The sequence below is a fragment of the Carcharhinus amblyrhynchos genome, chromosome 7 (genome assembly GCF_965287045.1).
Source record: "Carcharhinus amblyrhynchos chromosome 7, sCarAmb.v2.hapA, whole genome shotgun sequence".
Lineage (NCBI taxonomy): Eukaryota > Metazoa > Chordata > Chondrichthyes > Carcharhiniformes > Carcharhinidae > Carcharhinus > Carcharhinus amblyrhynchos.
This window is the reverse complement of record NC_137330.1, coordinates 122,706,898-122,733,610: the sequence shown is the minus strand read 5'-3', so window position 1 is coordinate 122,733,610 and position 26,713 is coordinate 122,706,898. Positions and strand designations below refer to the sequence as shown.

The 26,713-nt window shown below is 43.8% G+C and overlaps 1 protein-coding gene across 2 annotated transcripts in view; it reads left to right on the top strand.

Moving 5' to 3' along the window:
• cul9 (cullin 9) overlaps positions 1-26,713 on the top strand; it is a 230,272-nt gene that overhangs the window by 12,191 nt on the left and 191,368 nt on the right. For both annotated transcript variants that reach the window (XM_080193074.1, XM_080193073.1), the window contains exon 2: positions 23,280-23,921. In XM_080193074.1, the coding sequence (XP_080049200.1) occupies positions 23,291-23,921 (631 nt within the window). In that variant the 5' untranslated portion in view covers positions 23,280-23,290. The remainder of the gene's footprint in view (positions 1-23,279; positions 23,922-26,713) is intronic.

Here is a 26,713-nt window from a genome sequence, read left to right as displayed (position 1 = left end):
CTCACTCTGCTGCCCACTCACTCTGCTGCCCACTCACTCTGCTGCCCACTCACTCCGCTGCCCGCTGTCTACACCAGGCCTCCTTTTAAACCTGGAGCTGATTTAAAGCAGGCTGGTCCACAAATGCCTTTTCACCACACCCTCAGAATTCTTAAAGCAGTAAATACAATAAATAAATGCTTTAAACAGTTCTACAAAGAGTAAAGTGCTTTAAACTTATTTTAAACAGGTTTTTAACAGGTAAAATCATATCCTGGGAAACTCCAGAAGTAATGGTTCAGGTACCAAGAAGAGATGCTTTGGCTTGGATAGTTAGGTGAGACAAATGGTGAGAAATGTGTTAGAGTAGGAAATGACATAAAGTTGAATAATATGATAAAAGCTGTAAGTAGATGAGGAGGGGTAATGCGTCTGAGTCACACAAGATGATTGTGACATGGGGATGGTTTTGGTGATTGGCGGGAGAGGCAGGTTGGAGATGGGCTGGCAGTTTGCAAAAGCAATGGGATCCAGGGTTGGATTTTTCTGAAGAAAGGGGTATTGATGACTTTAAAGAGAGTGGGGCGGTTTCCAAGGGGGTGGGGCAGTTCCCGAGGAGAGGGAATGACTTGTAATGTAAACTTGTGGAGGTCAAGAAACAAAGGAAGGATTTTGTCTTCACTGGACCATTAATTGGAATTCTGTTTAACCATTGATTAAATTATGATTACGTTGGTGCAATGAATGTTTTTAATACCATAAATGTCTTGGATATGGCCTGATTCAGCACTGATTTGTAGCTCATCTTGTCAACTCTACATATTTGCATGACTTAACATATTTGCATGATTCTCCTCCGAGCAAAACTAGTCACAGCAATTAAAGAGGTTAGATATAGAACACATGGAGGAATCATTTTTGTTAGGATATCTTTGTATTGCCATGACTAAAACCAGTCTTTTCATTTCCAGTGTTAGGCCAGCAGTGCTGGCAAATTACCTTAATGTTATAGAGCGAGGCTAAGTAAGGAGAGGATTAGAATATGAAGATGAGGAAGTCAGTTCCAGGATAACGATAGAAAAGGAATACACTGAAAATATTTCATGTGAAAGTCTGCTATCACCACCTTATTTGATGTCTTTGGTAATACTGTATCGGATATGGGAAGGGTCAGTGGAGAGTCATTAGAAAGATGGAAAATAGGAGGAAAAGGAGGCCAGTTGGCCCATCGAGCCTCCTTCGCCATTCATTGTGATCATGGCTGATCATCCACTTCAACAGCCTGATCCTGCCTTCCCTCCCATATTCTTTGATCCGCTTTGCCTCAAGTGCTATACCTAACTCCTTAAAAACATTCAACGTTTTGACCTCAACTACATTCTATGATAGCAAATTCCACAGGCTGATTAATCTCTGGATGAAGAAACCTCTCACCTCAATGTTAAATGGTCTATTCTGTATCCTCAGACTGTGACCCCTTGTTCTGGACACCCCCACCATTGGGAATATCCTTCTTGCATCTATCCTGTCTAGTCCTGCAAGAATTTTAAAGGTTTTATGAGATCCTCCCTCATTCTTCTGCACTCCATTCAATATAATCCTAACTAACTTCATCTTTCCTCATATGTCAGTGCCTCCATCCCAGGAATCAGTCTGGTAAACCTTCTCTGCACTCTCTCTATAGTAGGAACATCCTTCTTCAGGTAAGGAGACCAAAACTGCACACAATATTCCAGGTTTGGGAACCAATTTTTATTGACATTCTTCCGTTTAAATCAGAATGAGGCCCCTGCTTTGAAGCTTTCAAAATTGTTTCTTTTATCCTTTTAGTTTTAGGGCCTATAAGTAACCTAATTAGCTAAGTGCTTTGAATTCTGACTTGTTAATGTCGGGCTTTAATATAGTTTCTGTTGACTGATTTCAGAAGGTATGTGTTGAGGGATGAGGTATGGAGGGGAAGAGAGGAGAATAGGTAAAGCAAATACATCAACTCTATCTGAAATGTAATACACCAAAGGACAGTTCATATTAATAATTCCAATCAGGACAAAGTTGAAATGAAAACAGAAGTGCTGTAAAGCACTGCAGGTCCAACGCTGTGGAGAAACAGAAAAGAATTTTGAGTCCAGAATGATGGGTTTTGCATTGTTGGAAGGAGGAGGGTGGGGAAATGGAATAAAAGGGAAGGCCTGTGATAGGGTAGAGGACAGGAGAGATTAAATAACAAAGATGTCATGGAACAAAAGGCAAAGGGAGAGATCATAATGTTACCATTCCAGTTATTGTTATAACCAGACAAAGATCCCAGAATGAAATCCTTGCTCAAACGGTCATAATTTAACTTTAAACCTTATCAGAAAACGTGGAGTAATAGTTACAGAACTGCTAATTAGTTTTAACAGCAAGAAAAATGAATATTAAACTTGAAAAAATGAATTATGACACCACACCCCTTTACTCCCTTCTCAGCTTCACAAATTGATGGTTAGCACTGCTGCATCCCAGTGCCAGAGACTCAGGTTCGATTCCTGGTTTGACTCACTTTCTGTCTGGAGTCTACAAATTCTCCTCATGTCTGCATGGGTTTCCTCTGGGTGCACCGGTTTCCTCCCACATTCTGAAAGGCATGCTGGTTAGGTGCATTGACCTGAACAGGCACTGGACTGTGGCGACTAGGGGAATTTCATAATAACTTCATTGTAGTGTTAAGCTTTACTTATGACTAATAAATAAGCTTTAAAATTTTACTTGAACTGTCTCCATTGGTCATCAGCTCTGTCAATTTGATCGATTAGAATGACTTTATTACCGTGGAAGTGTTGTTGCAACACAGGAATTTAGAAATTAGGAGGGAAAGTAGGCAATTCAGCCCTTGAGTCCACTCCGCTATTCTATATGATCAAGGCTGATCTCCATCTCATCCTAATTTCGCTTCCCTGCCTTTTCCCCATAGCTCTTTATCCTGCTTTTGATCAAATATTTATCTGTCCCTTTCTTGAATCGATTGATTCTGCATCCATTGCACTCTGGGGCAGTGAGTTCCATAGACTTGCAACCCTCCGTAAGAAGTAGCTTCTCCTTATCTGTCTTGAACCTTCCGCCTCTTCCTCTACAACTATAGCAGCTTGTCCTAGAAGGGGGAACATTTACTTTATCAATCCCATTGAGTATTATAAATACACCTCTATCAAATCCCCCTCATTCCTCTGTACTCTAGCAGGTACAAGCCCCCAGCTACTCAATCGGTTCTCACATGATAATCCCTTCAAACTGGGAATCAATTTAGTGAATCTCTTCTGAACCGCCTCCAGTGCCACCACATCCTTCCTCAAAGAAGCTGACCAAAAATGAACACAGTATTCCAAGTGTGGGCTCACTAATGTCTTCTTTAATTGTAACAACATTTCTCTACTTTTATACTCTAGACCCTTTGCGATAAATGCCAAGATTCCATTTGCCTTCCTTATAACATTCTGCACTTCCATACCCACTTTCTGAGACTCATGCACGAGACCACCCAGATTCCTCTGCACAGATGTCTTTTGAATCTGTTTCCCATTTAAGTAGTTATTTGCCCTTTTATTTTTCTGGCTAACACCCCACTTGAAAATAATGTGTCCTCGCAGCTACACACGCACGCAGCCTGGAGTTTAAAAATCTTAGTTGACCATATTTCCCATAAAGCCATAGGGGAGTCCTTTTCTTGTTTGTCTGGTATCGCTGTCTCTCTCTGTCACTCTCAGACACTGATACATATTGTCTGGTATCGCTGTCTCTCTCTCTCTGTCTCAGACACAGATATATATTGTTTGGTATCACTGTCTCTCTCTCTCTCAGACACTGATATATATTGTTTGGTATCGCTGTCTCTCTCTCACACAGATATATATTGTCTGCAATTGCTGTCCCTCTCTCTCAGACACTGATATATATTGTCTGGTATCGCTGTCCCCCTCTCAGACACAGATATATATTGTCTGGTATCGCTGTCTCTCTCTCTCAGACATAGATATATATTGTCTGGTATCGCTGTCTCTCACTGTCTCTCAGACACTGATATATGTTGTCTGGTATCGCTGTTTCTCTCTCTTTCTCCCTCAGACACAGATATATGATGAAGGCACTTTGTCTGAATGCAGGAAGCATTCGGAATAAAGTGAATGAGCTGTTGGCACAGATCAGCACAAATGATATGATCTGGTGGCCATTACAGAGACGTGGCTGCAAGGTGACAGGGACTGGGAGCTGAATGTCCAGGGGTATCAAGTGTTTAGGAAGGATAGGCAGGAGGAAAAAGGGGGGAGCGTAGCTCTGCTGATTAAGGATAGCATCAGGGTGGTAGTAAGGGATGATATAGGAGCCAAAGAGCAGAAAGTGGAATCGTTGTGGGTGGAATTTAGGAACAGCAAAAGGAGGAAAACGCAGGTGGGTGTCGTTTATAGGCCCCCAAATAATGATCTGGAGGTGGGGCGGGCTGTTAACGCGCAAATAAATGCGGCGTGCAGGAATGGAATGGCGATAATTATGGGGGATTTCAATCTACATATTGATTGGTCAATCCATGTAGGACGCGGTGGGCTTGAGGAAGAGTTCTTGGAATGCTGCCGGGATAGTCTCCTTGAATGGTGTGTGTTGGAGCCGACGAGGGAGCGAGCTATCTTGGATCTGGTGTTATGTAATGAGGCGGGTAGAATTAGGGACCTTGTGGTGAAGGATCCTCTTGGGAAGAGTGATCATTGTATGGTGGAGTTTCTGATGCAGATGGAGGAGGAGAAAGTGGGTTCCCGGACCTGTGTCCTTTGTTTGAACAGAGGGGAGTATGGTAGGATGAGAGAGGAATTGGCGAATGTTGATTGGGGAAGTGCATTGGAAGGTAGGTCTGCTGAGGAACAGTGGAGGATCTTTAAGGAGGTCTTTCTTGGTGCTCAGCGGAAATTTATTCCAATGGTTAAAAAGGATCGTAGGAGGAGAGATAATCAGCCGTAGATAACGAAGGGGGTAAAGGAAAGTGTTAAATTAAAAGCGGATGCGTTTAGAGTGACTAAGAGTAGTGGGCAAGAAGAGGATTGGGAGAGGTTTAAATATCAACAAAGAATGACGAAGAAGTTGATAAAGAAGGGTGGGATAAACTATTAATATAAAAAAGGATAGCAAGAGTTTTTATAAATATATAAAAAGGAAGAGGCTGACTAGGGTGAACGTTGGACCCTTAGAGGATGAGAGGGGGGACTTAGTGGTAGGGGATGGGGAAATGGCTGAGGCCTTGAATAACTTTTGTTTCGATCTTCACGGAGGAGGACGTGAATAGTTTGCCAGGTGTTAGCGATGGAAAGATGGTAGGAGTGGAGGGCCTGAATGACATTATTGTTACTAGAGAGGCCGTGCTCGAAAGACTGGAGGGACTGATTGTGGACAAGTCCCCAGGACCGGATGGAATGCATCCAAGGGTTCTGAAGGAAATGGCAGAGGTGATAGTGGATACCTTGGTGATTATTTTCTAAACGTTGCTGGATTCCGGGGAAGTGCCGGAAGATTGGAAAACGGCTAATGTTACGCCGTTGTTTAAGAAGGGTGGCAGGCAAAAGGCAGGGAATTATAGGCCGGTTAGTTTAAAGTCTGTTGTAGGTAAAATGTTAGAATCCGTGATCAAGGAGAAAATAGCGAGGCATCTTGAGAATTGTTTGATAGAGCAGACGCAGCACGGTTTTGTTAAGGGGAAGTCGTGTCTGACGAATTTATTGGAGTTCTATGAGGATGTGTCTAGGGCAGTGTTTAGAGGAGAGCCGGTGGACGTGGTGCTTCTTGATTTTCAGAAGGCGTTTGATAAGGTGTTGCACAAGAGGTTATTACAGAAGGTCAGGGGGCATGGAGTTGGGGATAGGGTGTTAGCGTGGATAGGGGATTGGCTGTCAAATAGGAGGCAGAGAGTGGGGGTCAGTGGGTGCTATTCGGATTGGCAGTTGGTGACTAGTGGAGTGCCCCAGGGGTTGGTGTTGGGGCCTCAGCTATTTACCATTTATATAGATGATCTGGAGGAGGGAACCGAGTGTATGGTGTCGAAATTTGCTGAGGACATGAAGATTGGTGGAACGGCAAATTATGCGGAGGGTGCGGAAAGTCTGCAGAGGGATCTAGATAGGCTGGGCGAATGGGCCAGGAACTGGCAAATGGAATTTAATGTTGGCAAGTGTGAAGTTGTCCACTTTGGTAGGAATAATGGTAGGAAGGACTATTACTTACATGGCGAAAAACTGCAGCATGTGACGGTGCAGAGCGACCCCGGGGTCCTTGTGCATGAGTCGCAAAAACCCAGCCTGCAGATGCAGCAGGTGGTCAGGAAGGCAAATGGGATGCTGGCCTTCATAGCAAGGGGGATTGAATATAAAAGTAGGGAGGTCTTGCTGCGGCTGTATAGGGCATTGGTGAGGCCGCAGCTGGAGTACTGTGTGCAGTTTTGGTCGCCGCACTTACACAAGGATATTTTGGCCTTGAAGGGAGTGCAGAGGAGGTTTACTAGGCTGATACCGGAGTTGAGGGGGTTGAGCTATGAGGAGAGGCTGAATAAACTGGGCTTGTACTCGTTAGAGTTTAGAAGAATGAGGGGAGATCTCATTGAGACATATAAGATGATGAATGGGATGGATAGGATAGAGGTGGAGAGGCTCTTCCCGCTCAGAAAGGACAGTCTCAAGATAAGGGGGGGGGGGGTGCGGTTTAGAACGGAGTTGAGGAGGAACTTCTTCACTCAAAGGGTGGTGAATCTCTGGAATTCTCTGCCCGTTGAAGTGGTGGAGGCTGCCTCGCTAAATATATTTAAGACGCGGGTTGATAGGTTTTTGATAAGCGAGGAGATTAAGGGTTATAGGGAGAGGGCGGGAATGGGGAACTGAGACACGACAGATCAGCCATGATCTTATTGAATGGCGGGGCAGGCTCGAAGGGCTAGATAGCCTACTCCTGCTCCTATTTCTTATGTTCTTATGTTTATATTAAACAGCAGCTCATTGGCTACACCTTTGTCTCAGTTCTCTTAATTTTAGTCTTAAGACATTCTTCTCGTGCCAATTCCCTGGTTATTTGGACTGTGAATGGTTCTTCGGGAAGTCTGCCTCTTTGCAACCCATTTGACGTGTCCAGTCTTTCCCCGACAGAGTTGAAAGATGTTTACTCTTTGGTGACCTGTCTTCAACTGCCAACAAATTCAGCCAAAAACTAAATTCAAAAGCCTTTCTATCTTAAATGCCCCCCAGCTGCTAAGCAACACCCAAATACCTCTGCCTTTTGTTTATTCTTTGTCCTAACCCCCTCTAAGCACGATAGAAATACAGAAGTGTTACAGCATAGAAGGAGAACATTTGGCTCATAATGTCTGCACCTGCTGTCCAAATGATCATTATAACTTTGTGCTTCTGCCTCTTCTCTCATTTAGATTTAAATAATCATCTAATGCCCGCTGTTGAATCTTCTTTTACCACATCTTCAGGCAGTGCATTCCACAGCTGAGCGACTTGTATGAAAACATATTTTTACTTCACATTTGCTTTTTTTGCTAATCACTTTAAACCTGTGTCCTCTTGTTCTTGATCCATTTACAAGCAGGAATAGTTTCTCCTTATCTACTCTGTCCAGCCCCCTCATGATTTTGAAAATGTCAGTTAAATCTCTTAGTCACCTTCTCTCCATGGTGAACAGCCCCAACCTTTCCAATCTGTCCTTATAACTGAAGTTTCTTATCCCTGGAAGAAGCATAGTTGGAATTGGAGCCAACCTCCACACGTACAAATACTTCTGTCCATCATGAACGTAACTATAGATTTTACCCTTCCTTACACAAAAGACATATTAAACCCACTTGAAACTATTCTTTATTTCTAATGCTTACCAATACAAATATAAATCCCTTAAAATTATCTTTGTTTCTTTTCCACAACTATTGTTAGGAAACCAAAGCATCGGTCCAGAATAAGTGTTAATGCTAGAACAATTGCCAGCTCTGTCTGAAAACAAAATGCATGACAACAGGGTACAGACTGACAAAAAAAACAAGATAAAGGACAGAGTTCATGGCCTGAAGTTGTTTAATCAATATTGAGTCCAGAAGGTTGTACAGTGTATCATTGGAAGACGAGGTGCTATTCCTCCATCTTGTGTTCAGCTTCACTGGCAGCAAGCCCAGAACAGAAATATGTGTGAGCAAGGTGGTGAATGAAAAGGACAAGCAACTGGAGTCTTGGGATTATGCTTGTGGACTGAGTGAAGGTGTTCTGCAAACCAATCACCCACTCTCCATTTGGTGTCTCCAGTGAAATACAAGTAAATTGCACCTTCACCTGGAAGGAGGGTTTGGGACCTTGAACAGTGAGGAGAGAGGAGATAAAAATGCAAATATTACACCTGCTGTGATTGCATGGGAAGGGATGAGCTGTTTTGGTTGAGCTAGAGGCATGCACAAGGGTGTCATAGAGGGGACGGTCCCTTCAGAATGCTGAGGGGGGATGAAGATATGTTTGGAGATGATAGAAATGGTGTGGGATGGTCCTTTGAATGTGCAGGCTGGTGGACTGGAAAGATCTGAGAGGGAGGTGAAGAGGTGAGTGAGCGCATTGGTTGAGGAAAAAGGCAGGCATTAGAAGTGCCTTTGCGGAAGGAAGTTAGTATCAACAGAACAGACATGCTGTCAACTGAGAGAATGGAATGGAGAAAGCTGGTTTCATTAATTTCTCAGATAATATCGGTAGTTTCATCCCTATAAAATCATGACTGCCATTGAGATTACTCAGTTTCACTCCATTGTTTTTTGGGCCAGTCTGTTCAAGTCAAAATAGAGAGATTGAATCATCAGTTTCAGAATTCAGAGTTGAGTAACTGTGCACTGCTTTATTTATGAATGAGTGCTGCCAACACGCGATGGCTACTATTGCACTCTGCATGCTGTACCTTTCACACACGTAATCACAATACAATAGTGTGACATGCACCATGTGACTCTGGTGTGGCTTAATTTAAACACTCTACTGAAGATACAAAGTTACATTTCAGAACATCTATTACAGGCCACAAAGTGATGGAAAATGTCATCAGCAGCGCTGTCAGTTGGCACTTACTGCTGCTCAGTTTGGGTTCTGCCAGGGTCACTCAGATCCTGACCTCAATACAGACTTGTCCCATATGTGGACAAAAATTAACTGTGCTTGTGATCAAGGTAACTTTTGACCGAGTGTGCCGTCAAGGAGCCCTAGCAATGGGAATTGTGTTGTGGGGTGGGGGGGGGGGCTCCTTCACTGGTTGGAGTCATATCTGGTACAGAGGAAGATGGTTGGGGTGGTTGGAGGTCAATTAGTTCCAGGACATCACTGCAGGAGTTCCTTGGGGTAGTGTGCTAGGCCCAACTATCTTCATCAATGGTATACCTGCCATCATCAGGGCAGAAGTGGGGATGTTCACTAATGATTGCACAATGTTCAGTATTTGCAGCATGACCTGGACAATATTCAAACCTGGGCTGATAAGTGACAAGTAACATTTGCGCCATACAAGTTGCCAGGCAATGACCAGGTAATAACATTTCGCATCCATACAAATACTATGGCTAGCAGAGCAGGTCAGAAGTTGGGAACTGTGCAGAGAGTAACAACCTCCTGACACTCCACAGCCTGTCCATCGTCGTCAAGACATAAGTCTGAGTGTGATGAAATACTCCCCATTTGCCTGGATGGGTGCAGCTCCAACAATACTTAAGAAACTCACCATCCAGCGCAAAGCAGCCCACTTGATTGCTACCTCTTCCACAAACATTTAATCCCTCCACCACTGATGAACAGTGGCAGTTGTGCGTACCATCTAAAAGATGCACTGCAGAAACTCACCAAAACTCCTTTTGACAGCACTTTCCAAACCCATGACCACTGAGGTCATAAGGGCAGCAGAATTGTGGCAACACCACCTGGCGATTCCCCTCCAAGCTGCACACTGTCTTGACTTGGAAATATATCGCCTATTGTTCATTGTTGCTGAGTCAAAATCCTGGAATTCCCTTCACCCTAACAGTACTGCGGCTGTACCTGCACCATAGGGGCCACAGTGGTTCAGGAAGGCAGTTCACCAGCATTTATCTTCTCAAGGGATGAGGAATAAATAAAATTGTCAGTGATGCTTATGTCACAGGAACAAAAAAAAATCTGCAGATTGTTAGTATAACTTTTTCAGGTAGTAAGTAGCTTATCTCAAAGACAATGTAAGTCTTATTATCAGAAAGAGTATAAAGTTGGTATTCAGTTCTATTTGTTGTGACGTGACTGTGCCTTTAGGAAATGTATTTTTTAATCACATTTGTTGCAGTTATAAGCAGCTTTGTTTTTTATTTGCATTGTGACACTGGCTGCCTGATTAGATGTCCTTTTATTGCTGTTTAAGTGATTTAAATGGATTTTGTTTATTTTTAATCTGGGCCAATGCAATGTCCTGGAGTTTCATGAGTTTACGATCCTTTTGAATTGTTGGGGGAAAGAATGATTGACAGGGTGACAAGAGTTCTTTTACTTTGAGTTTTGGCTGCTGGTCAGTTAAAAGGCATGTGGACCTCTGGCTGAAGGCAATGTGTTTGTCTCTTTCCTTGTTAGCAGAAATTCTACTATGTTGGAAGCAGTTTTTCTTGTCTTCCTGGGTTAAAAGTTCTGATGGTGGTTTGCTAGCTAAAGGCTAGCAATGTCATTATCTCTACCTCAAGGTGCTGGGATTTCCAGAATGGCGAAGCCAAAGTTTCAATACTCCAACCAAAGGACTATTTCACAGCAAGTGTTGCAAAGCTGCAAAACCATATGAGTGTCCTTGTTTTGTGTGCTAAACCTGTGACAGCTATAAGGAGGTTTGTTGGATTGGAACAGTGCATTTAGTTAAGGTTTATAAAACATCATGAGTTTATTTCTTGCCAGTTTTCTTTCTATTTTAACTGTATTCTTAAAATCATAGAAACCTTACAGTGGAGAACGAGGCTATTTGGCCCATTGAATCTGCACCGACAACAATCCCACCTAGGCATTATTCCCTGTAACCCCACATGTTTACTCTGCTAAGCCCTCTAACCTACGCATCCTGGGACACTAAGGGGCAATTTAGCATGGCAAATGCACCTAACCTGCAGATCTTTGGACTATGGGAGAAAACCCACGTGGACACGGGGAGAACATGCAAACTCCATACAAAGTATTTTCTTTTACTTCACGGGTGATTCGGTCCACCTTGTTGCCCAACAAGGGGCATACACATGGTGGGTCGTGCAAGGGCTGCTCTTGGATGTTGCTTCGAGAGTTGCCTAGTGCTTCACGTCGTTAGTGTACGCTTAAACTGGACCATCTGACGGGCAATGTGATATCTCAGTGACTATCACTGTTTGCTGTGCAGATACGTGGATTTGGGCCAGTGTCTGTGGGAGTTTGCACATTCTCCCCGTGATTGCGTGGGTTTTCTCCAGGTGTTCTGATTTCCTCCCACACCCCAAAAATGTGCTCTTAGGCAGATTGGTGTAACAAATTGTCCCTAAATTAGTCTTCCCTCAATCTTCCCCAATGGGCGTGGACAAAGGTCATAGGTAGAGGAGGGCACTCAATGTTAAAATGGCGGTGCGGGCTCGTTGGGCCGAAGGGCCTGTTTCCCGTGCTGTTTTGTTCTTTGTTCTACACAGACACGGGGAGAACATACAAACTCCACACAAACAGTGATCCAAGCTGGGAATTGAACCCAAGTCCCTGAAGCTGTGAGGCAGCAGTGCTTGCCACTGAGCCAACTTTATTTGATAAAAGCTTCCTAGTGGGTCATTTAAATCATACCTGTAGTGAAGCATCTTATGCTTACCCTTAGCCAAATTCAAAGTGCAAAACTCATGGTCTAGCCTGACTTCACAAAATACCTTTGGAGATTACTGCCCTTTTACTCCGCTCCATTCACAAGAGGCATGAATTTACAAAAGGTGTGTTTAACATTGTGCGTAATGGAGAGGCTAGAGTAGTCATCCACATGCTTCATAGGTTTCTGTATTGATGGTAGATGTTTTGGGGAACCTAGTGTGCTTTTGTCACCTTGTTGAATAATGGATTAACCAATGGCATATGGTGGTGCATGTCCTGAAATGTAGAAATATAGTTTTGTGTGGAGAGAGGGCATGGATGCGTTTGATGATGACATTTATCCCAGCTATTCCAATTCCGTTCCAGAGTGTCCTTTGCTATGGTTGCTAATGATTAGAGTTCCAGTTAAGGTTATGTTTGTAATGTGCAGGATAGCAATATATAGTTTTCTTTCTAGTTTAGCACAGGGCCGGGGGATTTCCTGTTTCCCATTGTGAGATTTAAGTTCCTCCTTGCAGCAGATATTTTGGAGGGACACTTAATCTTCATTTGCCAAAACTATTTGCATAAGAACTTGGATTACACTGCTGTTGAGGTATGCTCTGTACAGTCATTGCAAATTGTCAGGTGGCATTTTTTATGTTGTGCAAAGACTTTAGAGGGGGTCCAGAGAAGTTTCACGTGAATGTTTCCAGTGATGAAGTCAATAATGTGAATGGAATGGAGAATTTAGCACAAGTTTGAGAAGAGATTTGATAGAGGTGTTCAAAATCAGGAGGGATCTAGATAGAGGAGGTGGGGAGAAACTGTACCCATTGGCTGGAGGGTCAAAGGCATGTTTGAAGTGATGGGGAAAAAGAAGCAAGATGACATGAGGCAACACTTTATGCAGCAAGTGGTTAGGATCTGAAGTGCATGGCCTGAGTGTGGGGTGGAGGCTGATTGAACTGTAGTTTGGAAAAAGGATTTGGAATAGCATTTGAAAGGAAGTATTTGCAAGGCTTCAGGGAAAGAGCCAGCCAGTGAGAATGACTGAACTGTTATTGCATGAAATGGTCTGACATGAGCTTTTTGGGCCAAATGATGACCTATGTCTTGTATTCTTTGGTGAAGTGAACTAAAAGGTAAAGTTTATTTATTCACAAGTAGGTTTACATTAACATTGCAATGAAGTTACTGTGAAAATCCCCTAGTTGCCATATTCCGGCAGCTGTTCGGGTACATCGAGGGAGAAATGCACCTAACCAGCACGTCTTTTGGACTATGGGAGGAAACCCATGCAGAGAACATACACACAGACAGTGACCCAAACTGAGAATTGAACCCAGATCCCTGGCGCTGTGAAGCAGCAGTGCTAACCACTGTGCCACCATGCTGCCCTTGCTGAAGCCATTCAGTGATTCTATAAAAGTGGATAGAATCATAGGTAAAATCATAGAAACCCTGCAGTACAGAAAGAAGCCATTTAGCCCATAGAGTCTGCACTGACCACAATCCCACCCAGGCCGTTTTCCCATATTCCCACATATTTTACTCACTAATCCCTCTAACCTACATGTCTCAGGACTCTAAGGGCCAATCAAACCTAACCCGCATGTCTTTGGACTGTGGGAGGAATCCGGAGCACCCATAGGAAACCCATGCAGACACGAGAACGTGCAAACTCCACACGGACCGTGACCCAAGCCGGGAATTGAACCCAGATCCATGGAGCTGTGAAGCAGCAGTGCTAACCACTGTGCTATTTATCCTGAATATTGTACCGTATAGCGTTTACATAGTTGAGAAATTTTTATATTGGGAGTGTCAGCTGCTAGAGGTGTTATATGAAGGTGGGTATGAGAGTATACAGTTGGTGTTAAGTCCTCCCTGTTAGTGGATTGCAGATAGGTGAGCTGCTATCTGCATATTTCAAACGCGTGGATCGTCTGTTTAACGTGGTGTTTCCGTGCTGTAGTCACAGAGATGGTAACAGTTTGTATCAAGATGTGTGCTTCCTTTTTCAGCTGGTATGGTCTTGATAGCTTTGCTCACTGAGGCCTTGTGTTCCTGTCATCCACTGAGTTCTCGGTTCTCCCAGTTAAACAAGGGACTTTGTACTGAGGGTACCACCACAGCATACGTGCTTGTGTAGACACACACGTGCGCAGGCTCTCGCGCGCGCCCACACACACATCTACTGCATCACTTATGCTCCTGAGATTTATCACAGCTGATTCCTTTTTGTTTTAGCCCTTGGCATATTTGCGTGGTTATGTCTTGTGGGCCAATGAATATTATTTGCACAGTATTCCATTTGGCAACTGACTTTAGACATGCCACCTGGAGATTCAGAAATGCAGTAGCTGAGATCTCATGAGGGATGTTCATTTACTAAATTATACCAAATTCTAATCTGCTTTTTCTGCAGTTGTATCACGAGAGCAGTTGGCAGGTTATTTAATGTGGTCGTTTAGAATTTATTGTGGTGTAGTTTGTGTTTCTACCAGAATTTGAGTCAATGAATTCGTACTGTATTCAGGATAAAAACATAGAAACATCGAAGATAGGAGGAGGCCATTTGGCCCTTCAAGCCTGCTGTGCCATTCATTATGATCATAGCTGATTGTCCAACTCAATAGCTCAATAATCCTGTGTTCTCCTTATAACCTTCAATCCCGTTTGTCCCAAGTGCTATATCTAGCTGCCTCTTGAATACGTTCAACGTTTTGGCATCAACTGCTTCCTGTGGTAATGAGTTCGACAGGCTCACCACTCTTTGAAGAAGTGCCTCCTCACCTCCGTCCTAAATGATCTATCCTGTATCTTCAGACTGTGACCCCTGGTTCTGGACTCTCCCACCATTGGGAACATCCTTCCTGCATTTACCCTGTCTCATCCTGTTAGAATTTTATAAGTCTCTATGAGATCCCCCCTCTTTCATCTGAACCCTCTAATCTCAAACTCTGCATTAGTCCCGCAATCCCTGGAATAAATCATCACTGTATTCCCTTGAGCAAGAATATCCTTCCTCAGAAAAGGAGACCAAAACTGCTCACAATATTTTAGGTGTGGCCTCACCAAGGCCCTGTATAATTGTTCAGTAAGAAGTTTCACAACGCCAGGTTAAAGTCCAACAGGTTTATTTGGAATCATGAGCTTTTGGAGTGCTGCTCCTTGATCAGGTGACTCATGATGTGAACCTGCTCAGGTAGATGTAAGTGATCCCATCACACTACTTCAGAGATGAGGAGGGGAATTTGCCCAGTGTCTTGACCAATATTTATCTTTCAATCAACATCACAGAGGGACGGATCATCTTATTGTTATCACATTGCTGCCTGTTGGAACTTGTTGAGCACAAATTAGCTTCTGAGTTTCCTACAGTACATAGGTCATAGGCGTCACGGCGATATAATGGTGAGAGCTGCTGCCTCAGTGCCAAGGACCTGGTTCGGTTCTGGTCTCGAGTGATTGTGTGGAGCTTGCACATTCTCCCCTTGTCTGCATGGGATTCCTCCGGATACTCTGGTTTCTTCCCACAGTGCACAGATGTGTGGGTTAGGTTACTTGGTCATGGTAAATTTCCCCTTAGTGTCAGGGGGAGTAACAGGGTAAATATGTGGGGTTACAGGGATAGGGCCTGGATTGTTTGTTGTTGGCTCGATGTGCTGAATAGCTTCCTCCTTCACTGTAGGGATTCTGTGATTGCAACAGTGACTACAACTCGAACAGTGCTTGATTAGCTATAAAGTTCTTGGAAAAGCACTACATAAATAGAAGTCTTTCTTTTTCATCTTCATTCCACTATTAGGTGAACTGCAGACCACACCTATTAGTGAGGTGAGAGTGACGGCCCTTGATATCAAGTCCGCACTTGATCGAGTATGGCAACAAGGAGTCCTAGCAAAACTGGAATCAATAGGTATCGGGGGACAAATGCTCCGCTGGTTGGAGTCATACCTGGTACATAGGAGGATGCTTGTGGTTGTGGAGGGTCAGTCATCTCAGCTTCAGGACATTACTGCAGGAATTCTTCAGGACAGTATCCTGGGCCCAACAATCATCAGCTGCTTCATCGATGATTTCCCTCCATCATAATTGCGCAATGTTCAGCACCATTCACAACGCCTCAGACACTGAAACAGCCTGTGTTCAAATGCAGCAAGACCTGGACAATATCCAGGCTTGGGTTGACAAGTGGCACCTAACCTTCATGCCACACAAATGCCAGGCAATGACCATCACCAATAAGAGATACTCTAATCACTGCCCCTTGACATTCAGTGGTGTTACCATCACTGAATCTCCTGCTGTTAACATTCTTGGGGTTGCCATTGACCAAAAACTCAACTGGACTCTCCACATTAAGACAGTGGCTACGAGAGCAGGCCAGAGGCTAGGAATACTGCAGCGAGTAACTCACCTCCTGACTCCCCAAAGCCTATCCACCTTCTACAAGGTACAAGTCAGGGGTGTGATGGAATACTGTCCACTTGCATGGATGGGTGCAGCTCCAACAACACTCAAGTTTGACACCATCCAGGACAAAGTAGCCTGACTGGCACCACATCAACAAACATCTACTCCCTCTACCACCAACACTCAGTAGCAGCAGAGTGTACTATCTACAAGATGCACTGCAGCAATTCACCCAAAACTCTTAGACATAATCACTTCCATCTAGAAGGACAAGGCAGCAGCTATATGGGAACGACACCACATTCCATCCAAAAGATGGCACCTCTGACAGTGCAACACTCCCTCATTACTTCACTGGTGAGTCAGCCTGGAGTGAAACCTGAAGCCAGAACTTTGTGATTCAGAAACAAGTGATTAACAACTGAGTCACAGCTAACAAGGAAGAAATTTACGTAATTGGTAAACTAATAAAAAATGTAGAATATTAATTGGGGAATTTCAACTAATATTATTTGAGCAGAAGGGGAGATAAGGAAATGTAATTCTTGCAATGTGTTCAGGATTTGTTTCTAATCAGTATACAAAGAGCACAACAAGGGAGAATTTGTTCCTGGCTCTAGTAATGGGAACTGAGCAAGAACAGATAAATGTAGTAAAAATGGGGAAGTATTTAGGCTTGGCAGGAAACTACCTCGTGGGGCGACGGTTTGTCTCTCAGCTTAGTGATAAACATCAGCTGGCGTGGCTCTGGCAGAGCAATCTGTGGCACGTTTACCACAGAGGAAGACAGTGAGTTGACAAGGTTCAGTATTCTCTTGCCTCTGTTTTCTCTGGGTCCTCTTTTCGGCCAATTGGGCCTTCTGTTTCTTCTCACTACTTCCGATGTCCCTCCAAGCAGTCAACTCCAGAGGTTGCAGCCATAAGGAACTGCCTCCCAGTTGTCTGTGTCAATTTCTTCATTTTTTTTATTTGCTTGCACGTGCTCCTTGTAACAGAGATATTGGTGCCCAGGTGGTTGTGATCAGTTTACCATGCAAAAGGTCTTTGGGCATACAGCTGTCATCCATCCAATGAACATAACTGAGCTGGTGCAGATGTTGTATACAAATGGAATTAACATACCCCAGAACTCTGGGTTGGCGACCTTGTTCAAGCAAGGGATTTTCAGGATACATCTGAGACAGAAGGTTCCTGCTAGCATACATTGTCCAGGTCTCATCACTGTTGGGGAATGTACAGAGGATTCAAGCTTGGTAGACTTGCAGATTGGTGTTCTCAGGTTGCTGTTGTTCCTCACTGCCTTATGCTATTTGGATGTAACAGGTGCAACTTTTGCAATGTATGTTGCTTTCAACATGAAGTGAACAGTGAAGCTATCAATTTTCTGATGAGCCTTGATCTTGGATCTCAGGCTCTGTGTCAGTAGATATCCACTGTTGATGAACTGAAGCCATATGGTGGCAGCTGGCACAGGGTCACTGTCTGTGTGGCGTCTGCATGTTCTCCCCATGTCTTAGTGGGTTTCCTTCAGGTGTTCCAGCTTCCTCTCCCAGTCTGAAAGGTATGCTGGTTAGATTGATTGGCCACGCTAAATTCTCCCTCAGTGTACCCAAACAGATGCCGGAGTTGGTGACTCGGGATTTCACAGTAATTTATTTGTAGTGTTAATATAAGCCTACTTGTGACACTAATAAATAAACGTAAAAATTTTAAAAAAGAATATTCCAAAGCTTGTCAGTGCCAGGTGGAGACCTGTTTGACTCATTGTGGCTCTCAAGGGATTCTGATGTTGCCCTATCATAGCTGATCTTACCCATCACCTTGTCGTGGAAAGAGGAGATCGCGTTGAGCAGCCAGTTTTCTTCACGTAAAATAGATGCTGCCCCCATTCACTCACATGGTCCAATGTCTTAGTGAGATTAATGAAGCAAAATACAGTGGTTTGTCCTTTGTTGGCGACATTTCTCCTGCAGTGGCCAGACTGAGAGAATCATGGAAATTGTGGATCTTCCAGTTCTGAAATCGCATCAGGAGTTGGAGTAGATGGGTTCAGTCAAGATCTGCATTCTTAAGGACAACACGGACAAATACCTTTTTTACAATGCTCAACCAGGCACTACATCTATAGTTATGACAATCCCTGTGGTTGTTCTTATATTGAGTCATAAGAACATAAGAAATAGGAGCAGGAGTAGGCCATCTAGCCCTTCGAGCCTGCCCCGCCATTCAATAAGATCATGGTTGATCTGTCGTGTCTCAGTTCCACATTCCCGCCCTCTCCCCATAACCCTTAATCCCCTTGCCTATCAAAAACCTATCAACCCGCTTCTTAAAAATATTTAGCGAGGCAGCCTCCACCACTTCAACGGGCAGAGAATTCCAGAGATTCACCACCCTTTGAGTGAAGAAGTTCCTCCTCAACTCCATTCTAAACCGCCCCGCCTTTATCTTGAGGCTGTGCCCTCTAGTCCTACTGTCCTTTGAGCGGGAAGAGCCTCTCCACCACTATCCTATCCATCCCATTCATCATCTTATATGTCTCAATGAGATCTCCCCTCATTCTTCTAAACTCTAACGAGTACAAGCCTAGTTTATTCAGTCTCTCCTCATAGTCCAACCCCCTCAACTCCGGTATCAGCCTAGTAAACCTCCTCTGCACTCCCTCCAAGGCCAAAATATCCTTGCGTAAGTGCGGCAACCAAAACTGCACACAGTACTCCAGCTACGGCCTCACCAGTGCCCTGTACAGTTGCAGCAAGACCTCCCTACTTTTTATATTCAATCCCCTTCGCTATGAAGGCCAGCATCCCATTCGCCTTCCTGACCACCTGCTGCACCTGCAGGCTGGGTTTTTGCGACTCATGCACGAGGACCCCAAGGTCCCTCTGCACCGTCGCCTGCTGCAGTTTTTCACCATGTAAGTAATAACTTTTGTTATTGTTGTAAGTCATAACTTTTGTTTCGTCCATATTCTTAAGCTTTGCCCTCGAGCAGAGGCAGTGTGCAGGGATGCCAGTTTTCTGTATTTGATGAGTTCAGGTGGTATAACATAGGCACCTGGAGCTTTGCCAGTGGCAAGTGAGTCAGTCAGTAGCTTTGCTAAGTTCCTCCACAATGTCATAATACTCAGCTTTCCAATGGCAGACAGCCTCTCCATTACCTAAAGCTTCCTTGGTGACCATATTCTTCCTGGAATACAACTTGAGATAGTATTCCACCCATCTCTGTAATTGCTTACTGCAATGGTGATGACCTTCCCTGCCTGTATTCTCAGTGGAGTTGTTTGCTTGGCTGTTGGATCTACTGACCTTCTGATCCCATCATATGCGCTTTTTAGTATTCAGTCTGGGAAAAATCTGGATGTTCTGGCAAAGTTGTAACCAGTAGTCAATGGTGCATTACCTAGCAATCTGTTTCATTTTACTCCCGACAGCTCTTAGTGCATAAAGAGTCTTCTCATACAGATCTTTTCAGTGATTATTGAGAGCAGATCCCTTGGTTTCAATTCCAGGTTCCATTACAGCGAGATTAACCTTAAGCCAATCAACATTTTTTCTCACTTGCTTCCCGTATTTTGAGATTATGGTATTGTAGACAGTGTCTTGATGTTCCATCTCATTTCTACCCTCTGTGTGGGAATGCTAGCAAGTACCTGTTCAGTTTAATCAAGCACCTTTTGGTCCTTATCAGTAATGATTGTAATGCTTTGAGATGATAATTGGGAAGGATTCAAGTATAACAAAGATCAGTCTAATTTATTGGAGAAAAGTTGATTTAGGCGATGAGAATAGAGTTTGAGGAAAACAAAATGGGTGACAATATAGCCAGACAATAATTTGGGGCTGCGATGCTGTGACCTTGCTCATAGCTGCAATAAATGGCGTTTTGGCTGAGTGCCAAATTCTCTCATCTCACTGGTAGTAGTGGTGGGATGAATGAGATCGGAGAATCCCAGCAAAGAACAGCAATGGATAACATTTAATGTGTTCAACAGAGTGCAGGAAAAATACATTCCCCCAATAAACAAGAACAAGATAAGCACTAGATGTCACAAATAATGAATGAAGATGAGAGAAACATTTGGGGCGATGGAAGGAGTCACATGCTGAATATGTGGACAGCAGTAGAAAGCAAGAAGAGAGAAAATACAAAGAGATTTGAAGTTCCAGCATTTGTTGCCCATTCCGAATTGCACTTGAAAAGGTGATGGGGAGCTGCTGCCTTGTGTAGGTACACTCTCAGTTCTGTTAAGAAGGGGGTTCCAGGATTTTGACCCAGCAACACTGAAGGAATGGCGATATATTTCCAAATCCAAAATAAAACAGTAAATAAGAACATAAGAACATAAGAAATAGGAGCAGGAGTAGGCCATCTAGCCCTTCGAGCCTGCCCCGCCATTCAATAAGATCATGGCTGATCTGTCGTGGCTCAGTTCCACTTTCCCGCCCTCTCCCCATAACCCTTAATCCCCTCTCTTATCAAGAACCCATCAACCCGCTTCTTAAAAATATTTAGCGAGGCAGCCTCCACCACTTCAACGGGCAGAGAATTCCAGAGATTCACCACCCTTTGAGTGAAGAAGTTCCTCCTCAACTCCGTTCTAAACCGCCTCCCCTTTATCTTGAGGCTGTGCCCCCTAGTCCTAGTGTCTTTTTTGAGCGGGAAGAGTCTCTCCACCTCTATCCTATCCATCCCATTCATCATCTTATACGTCTCAATGAGATCTCCCCTCATTCTTCTAAACTCTAACGAGTACAAGCCCAGTTTATTCAGCCTCTCCTCATAGCTCAATCCCCTCAACTCCGGTATCAGCCTAGTAAACCTCCTCTGCACTCCCTCCAGGGCTAAAATATCCTTGCGCAGGTGCGGCGCCCAAAACTGCACACAGTACTCCAGCTGCGGCCTCACCAATGCCCTATACAGCTGCAGCAAGACCTCCCTACTTTTATATTCAATCCCCCTCGCTATGAAGGCCAGCATCCCATTCGCCTTCCTGACCACCTGCTGCACCTGCAAGCTGGGTTTTTGCGACTCATGCACAAGGACCTGTTTTTAACAGTTATTACTGTAAAATATGGGCAGTTGTGACGGCAATAGGATCATACAGATAGAATAATATCACAGGCATCAATAGAGAAATGACAAATATATCAAATATTTATTTGGCTTTGGTATTTTTCAGAGAAGCGTGGCATTGAATGATGAGATTAGAAATAAGTTAACTGTATTTCAAATGAAGAGGTGAAATATTAAATAAACAAATCCAGACAAATTACATTGTACACTTTAGAAGAATCTAGAGAGAGATAGTAGAGACATTGCATTTTTAATATGTTGAAGAAAGATGTATCATCAGAAGATCGGCAGAAAGCTAATGTTATGACAGTAGTTAAAGAAGATTGAACATGTCCATGGAACTGTAGACCAGTTAGCTTAACATCAGTCATAGTAATAGAATGGAATCCCTACTAAAGGAGAAAATAAACCAGCCAGCATAATTAAGGACCCCACGCACCGTGGACAAACTCTTCCACCTTCTTTCGTCACGAAAAAGATACAAAAGTCTGAGGTCACATACCAGTCGACTCAAGAACAGCTTCTTCCCTGATGCTATCAGAGTTTTGAATGAATTTCCCTTGTACTAAGTTGATCTTTCTCTACACCCTAGCCATGACTGTAGTACTGCATTCTTCACTTTCCTCTCCTCCCCTATGAACAGTATGTTTTGTTTTATAACATACAAGAAACAATACTTTTCACTGTATACTGATACATGTGACAAGAAATCATGACAAAATACAAAAACCTAGATACCAGAATGAATAGTCAGCATGAATCAAACTTTTTAAGACCTGTTTTATCAACATTGTTGAATTTATTTGGAAGAGGTAACTGAGAGCAGGTATGGATAATGTAATGTAATTTATTTAGAATTTAAAGTCTTTGACAAGGTCCCATATGGTAGAGTAGTGAATAGGGCTAGAGAAAGTGGAGTTGGGGCAAGTGGGAGAAATCGATAGTGCCCTCAAGACAAGGTGCCAAATGCTCCTATTTCTTATCTTATAATCTTTCGTTTCTACCTTCAGTTCTGAAGAAGTTATGCTGGATTCAAAATGTTAATTCTGTTTCTCTCTCCATAGATGCTGCCAGACCTGCTGAGTTTTTAATTGATGGCCGCACTCTTGTTCAATTTTTCTTTCTTTTGAAAAGTGATTCATTGCAAGGTTGCGTGTCCCCATGCATTTGGTGCCTGTTCTTTGGTTCTGGACAGTTTGAGGTGAATAGTTAACTAGGAGAGGAAAGTGACCCAGTTGAGCATAATAATGTCACTTCTATAGGTGGTTTGATAGCAGTGAGAGTGGGAATGCTGGCTAGTTTGTATTTTTACATCTTTGTCATCTTCCTGCGCTCTCCAACAACTGAATGCTGAGGCCAGTTGTAATGGCCAACCAATGCACAGTTTGGAATTAGCTGACTCGATAAGGAACAGAGATTAAACATGCAATGCTTTTAGCCCTGCTGTGTTAATACATGATTCATTACAACAATCTTCGCTGAGTCATTTTGAAAAAAAAAAGCAATCTATTGTCCCCACCATAGTAGGAGTGCTTTGTCTGCTTTTAGAAGTGGATGGTCAGTCATAAGATAGCATGTTAGTGAAATTTTAATACTGGAAATTCCTTTTACAGTAATTAAAAACTTGTTTTTTCTTTACTCAATGGGAACATGCCAGCCACTCCACCCTGTTTGAACCTAATTGTAACTGGCACTGTAGTAACAGGAAATGGGAGATAGTTGTAATTTTTTCCAAGCTGTATGAATTCCAATCCCCAGAAATGAACGGTGTAAAAGGGAAGGTGGTAGAAAGTAGATTGTTGTTGCCTTTTTATTTGGTATCTACAGAACAATTGAAATGTGCTGGAGGAATAGAACATCTGAAGACACTAGCCTGAAATAGTTGACATATTTACTTGTAACAAGTAGTGCCTGTGTAATTGACTGCAGTCAAATATAGGAAATGCTTTGCTGCAATTGTAATGATTGCTTTCTTTTTAGGTGCTAACAGAATGGGTGAACGGCGGAGCCAAAACCTTTTGGTCCAGCTGGGACCCAAAATGCAGGCTTATCCAGAAGAACTGATTCGACAGCGCCGCTCGCATGATGGCCTTACAGAGTACCTTATTCGCTGGAATGTGCTGACTGTAGATGACAGTGGGGGTGGAGGCTGCAGCAGCAATGGAGGAAACAGTTCCTCCAGTGACAACAAAGTGGACAATATTTTGATGTGGATGTCAGCTGAAGATGTATATGCCAACTGTCCTACGCTGCTTGGGAAACGTAAACCAGAGGGTCAGAGAGTGAAAGAGGAACAGGAGCCAAGTGCCAGATGTTGCCCTGTGAGTGCAGACTCTGATGCGACTTTTGACGATGTAGAGTTACTTGAAATGAAGGAGGACGTAAAGCATTTGGTACAAAGAGCGAGGCGACAAATGTCTCGCAAATCTGGACCAGATTCATCCTTGAATATTTCACATACAATCCACGTTCTGAGTGCTTATGCTAGTATTGGTTCACTGGTGGGAGTGTTCAAAGAGACAGGAGCTTTGGATGTGCTGATGGAATTACTCTGTAACAAGGAAACACAGACACGCCGGAGTGCTGGGAAGATGCTCCGAGCTCTCGCTTCACACGATGCAGGTACAATGCTTTTAGTTTCATCTGAGGTTTCCAGCACTGTATGAATGATAATTCCTTTGGGAATGATTTGGTTTGACATTTGTAGGATCAATACTTGACCATGAAACTGACACTACTTGAGAAACATTGTGATTTTGTTTTTAATGTCTTGTCATAAGAACATAAGAAATAGGAGCAGGAGTAGGCCATCTAGCCCCTCGAGCCTGCCCCGCCATTCAATAAGATCATGGCTGATCTGAAGTGGATCAGTTCCACTTTCCCGCTTTCTCCCCATAATCCTTAAGAACATAGAACATAAAGAACATAAGAAATAGGAGCAGGAGTAGGCCATGTAGCCCTTCGAGCCTGCCCCGCCATTCAATAAGATCTGTCGTGGCTCAGTTCCACATTCCCGCCCTCTCCCCATAACCCTTAATCCCCTCTCTTATCAAAAACCCATCAACCCGCGTCTTAAAAATATTTAGCGAGGTAGCCTCCACCACTTCAACGGGCAGAGAATTCCAGAGATTCACCACCCTTTGAGTGAAGAAGTTCTTCCTCAACTCCGTTCTAAACCGCCCCCCCTTTATCTTGAGGCTGTGCCCCCTAGTCCTACTGTCCTTTCTGAGCGGGAAGAGTCTCTCCACCTCTATCCTATCCATCCCATTCATCATCTTATACATCTCAATGAGATCTCCCCTCATTCTTCTAAACTCTAACGAGTACAAGCCTAGTTTATTCAGCCTCTCCTCATAGCTCAACCCCCTCAACTCCGGTATCAGCCTAGTAAACCTCCTCTGCACTCCCTCCAAGGCCAAAATATCCTTGCGTAAGTACGGCGCCCAAAACTGCACACAGTACTCCAGCTGCGGCCTCACCAATGCCCTATACAGCCGCAGCAAGACCTCCCTACTTTTATATTCAATCCCCCTCGCTATGAAGGCCAACATCCCATTTGCCTTCCTGTCCACCTGCTGCACCTGCAAGCTGGGTTTTTGCGACTCATGCACAAGGACCCCGAGGTCCCTCTGCACCGTCGCCTGCTGCAGTTTTTCTCCACGTAAGTAATAGTCCTTCCTACCATTCTTCCTACCAAAGTGGACCACCTCACACTTGCCAACATTAAATTCCATTTGCCAGTTCCTGGCCCATTCGCCCAGCCTATCTAGATCCTTCTGTAGACTCTCCATTAATTCCCTTGCCTATCAGAAATCTATCCACCCGTGACTTAAATATATGCAACAAGATGGCCTCCACCACTTCAACGGGCAGAGAATTCCAGAGATTTGCCACTCTTTGAGTGAAGAAGTTCCGCCTCAACTCTGATCTAAACTGCACCCCCCCCACCCCCCCCCCCCCCCCCCCCCACCCCGCTCATCTTGAGGCTATGCCCTCTAGTCCTGCTATCCTTTCTAAGCAGGAAGAATCTCTCTACCTCTACCCTATCTAGCCCCTTCATTATCTTGTACGTCTCTATAAGATCCCCCCTCAGCCTTCTAAACTCTAACGAGTACAGGCCTAGTCTATTCAATCTCTCTTCATAAGCTAACCCCCTCATCTCTGGTATCAGCCTAGTGAACCTCCTCTGTACTCTCTCCAAGGCCAATAAATCCTTTCACAAATAAGGGGACCAAAACTGCACACAGTACTGCAGTTGCAGCCTCACCAGTGCCCTGTACAGTTGCAGCTAGACCCCCCTGCATTTATATTCTATCCCCCTCGCTATAAAGGCCAACATTCCCTTCGCCTTCTTGATCACCTGCAGACTGAGTTTTTGCGATTCGTGCACAAGGACCCCCAGGTCCCTCTGCACCGTAGCATGCTGCAGCTTTTCACCCTTTAAATAATAACACCCCCCCCCCCCCACTATTATTTCTACCAAAGTGGATAACCTCACATTTGCTAACATTATACTCCATCTGCCAGGTCCTTGCCCACTCACTCAGCTTATCCAGCTCTCTCTGCAGACTTTCTGCACCCTCCACGCAATTTGCTTTTCTACTCATCTTTGTGTCATCAGCAAATTTTGTTACCCTACACTCAGCCCCCTCCTCCAGATGGTCTACATAAATGGTAGACAGTTGAGGCCCCAGCACCGATTCCTGCGGCACTCCACTAGTCACCAACTGCCAACCAGAAAAGCACCCATTGATTCCTGATTGTCACGAGCAGTACACCCAGACACACCTCTTAACAGGGATAGATGTAGCAACACCTAGACCATTGTTTGTCTGATTAGAGCAAAGTAAGTGCAGATAGAAGGAAATTCCTTAATGCAGAATGCTAGCTTTTTAAAGCTTTGAAAAACACCCAAAGAAGTTGTTCTCACCCTGAGTGTCCCAGTTAAGGATTTTTCTTTTCTGTACATATATATTTTATGACACAATCAGTATTTAGGTAAAATACTAGACAGCCTATGGAGTTGGATAGATAACTAACAAATTATATATGTTGCAGGGTAAAAGGAACATTGGACTTAAGAATAGGAATAGGCCATTTGGCCCCGTGAATCTACGCCACTATGTTGAAGGACATCGCTGTTTTGGTTGTGGCCTCAATTCCCCCTTCCTTTCTGCCCTCCATAACGCTTAACTCTCTTGTCTGTCTAATGTAGGACTTGAATAGATTCAGTGACCCAATTGCCACTCTTTCAGGGGAGAAGAATTCCACACATTGAAGATGTTCTGAGAGAAAATTTCTCTTCATCTCCATTTTAGAAGGGAGACTGCTTATTCTTCACCATGGAGTACACAAGTAACATCCCAAAAATAACTGTAAATCAGGAAATGGAAGGGAGCGAGGAACTCGGGAAG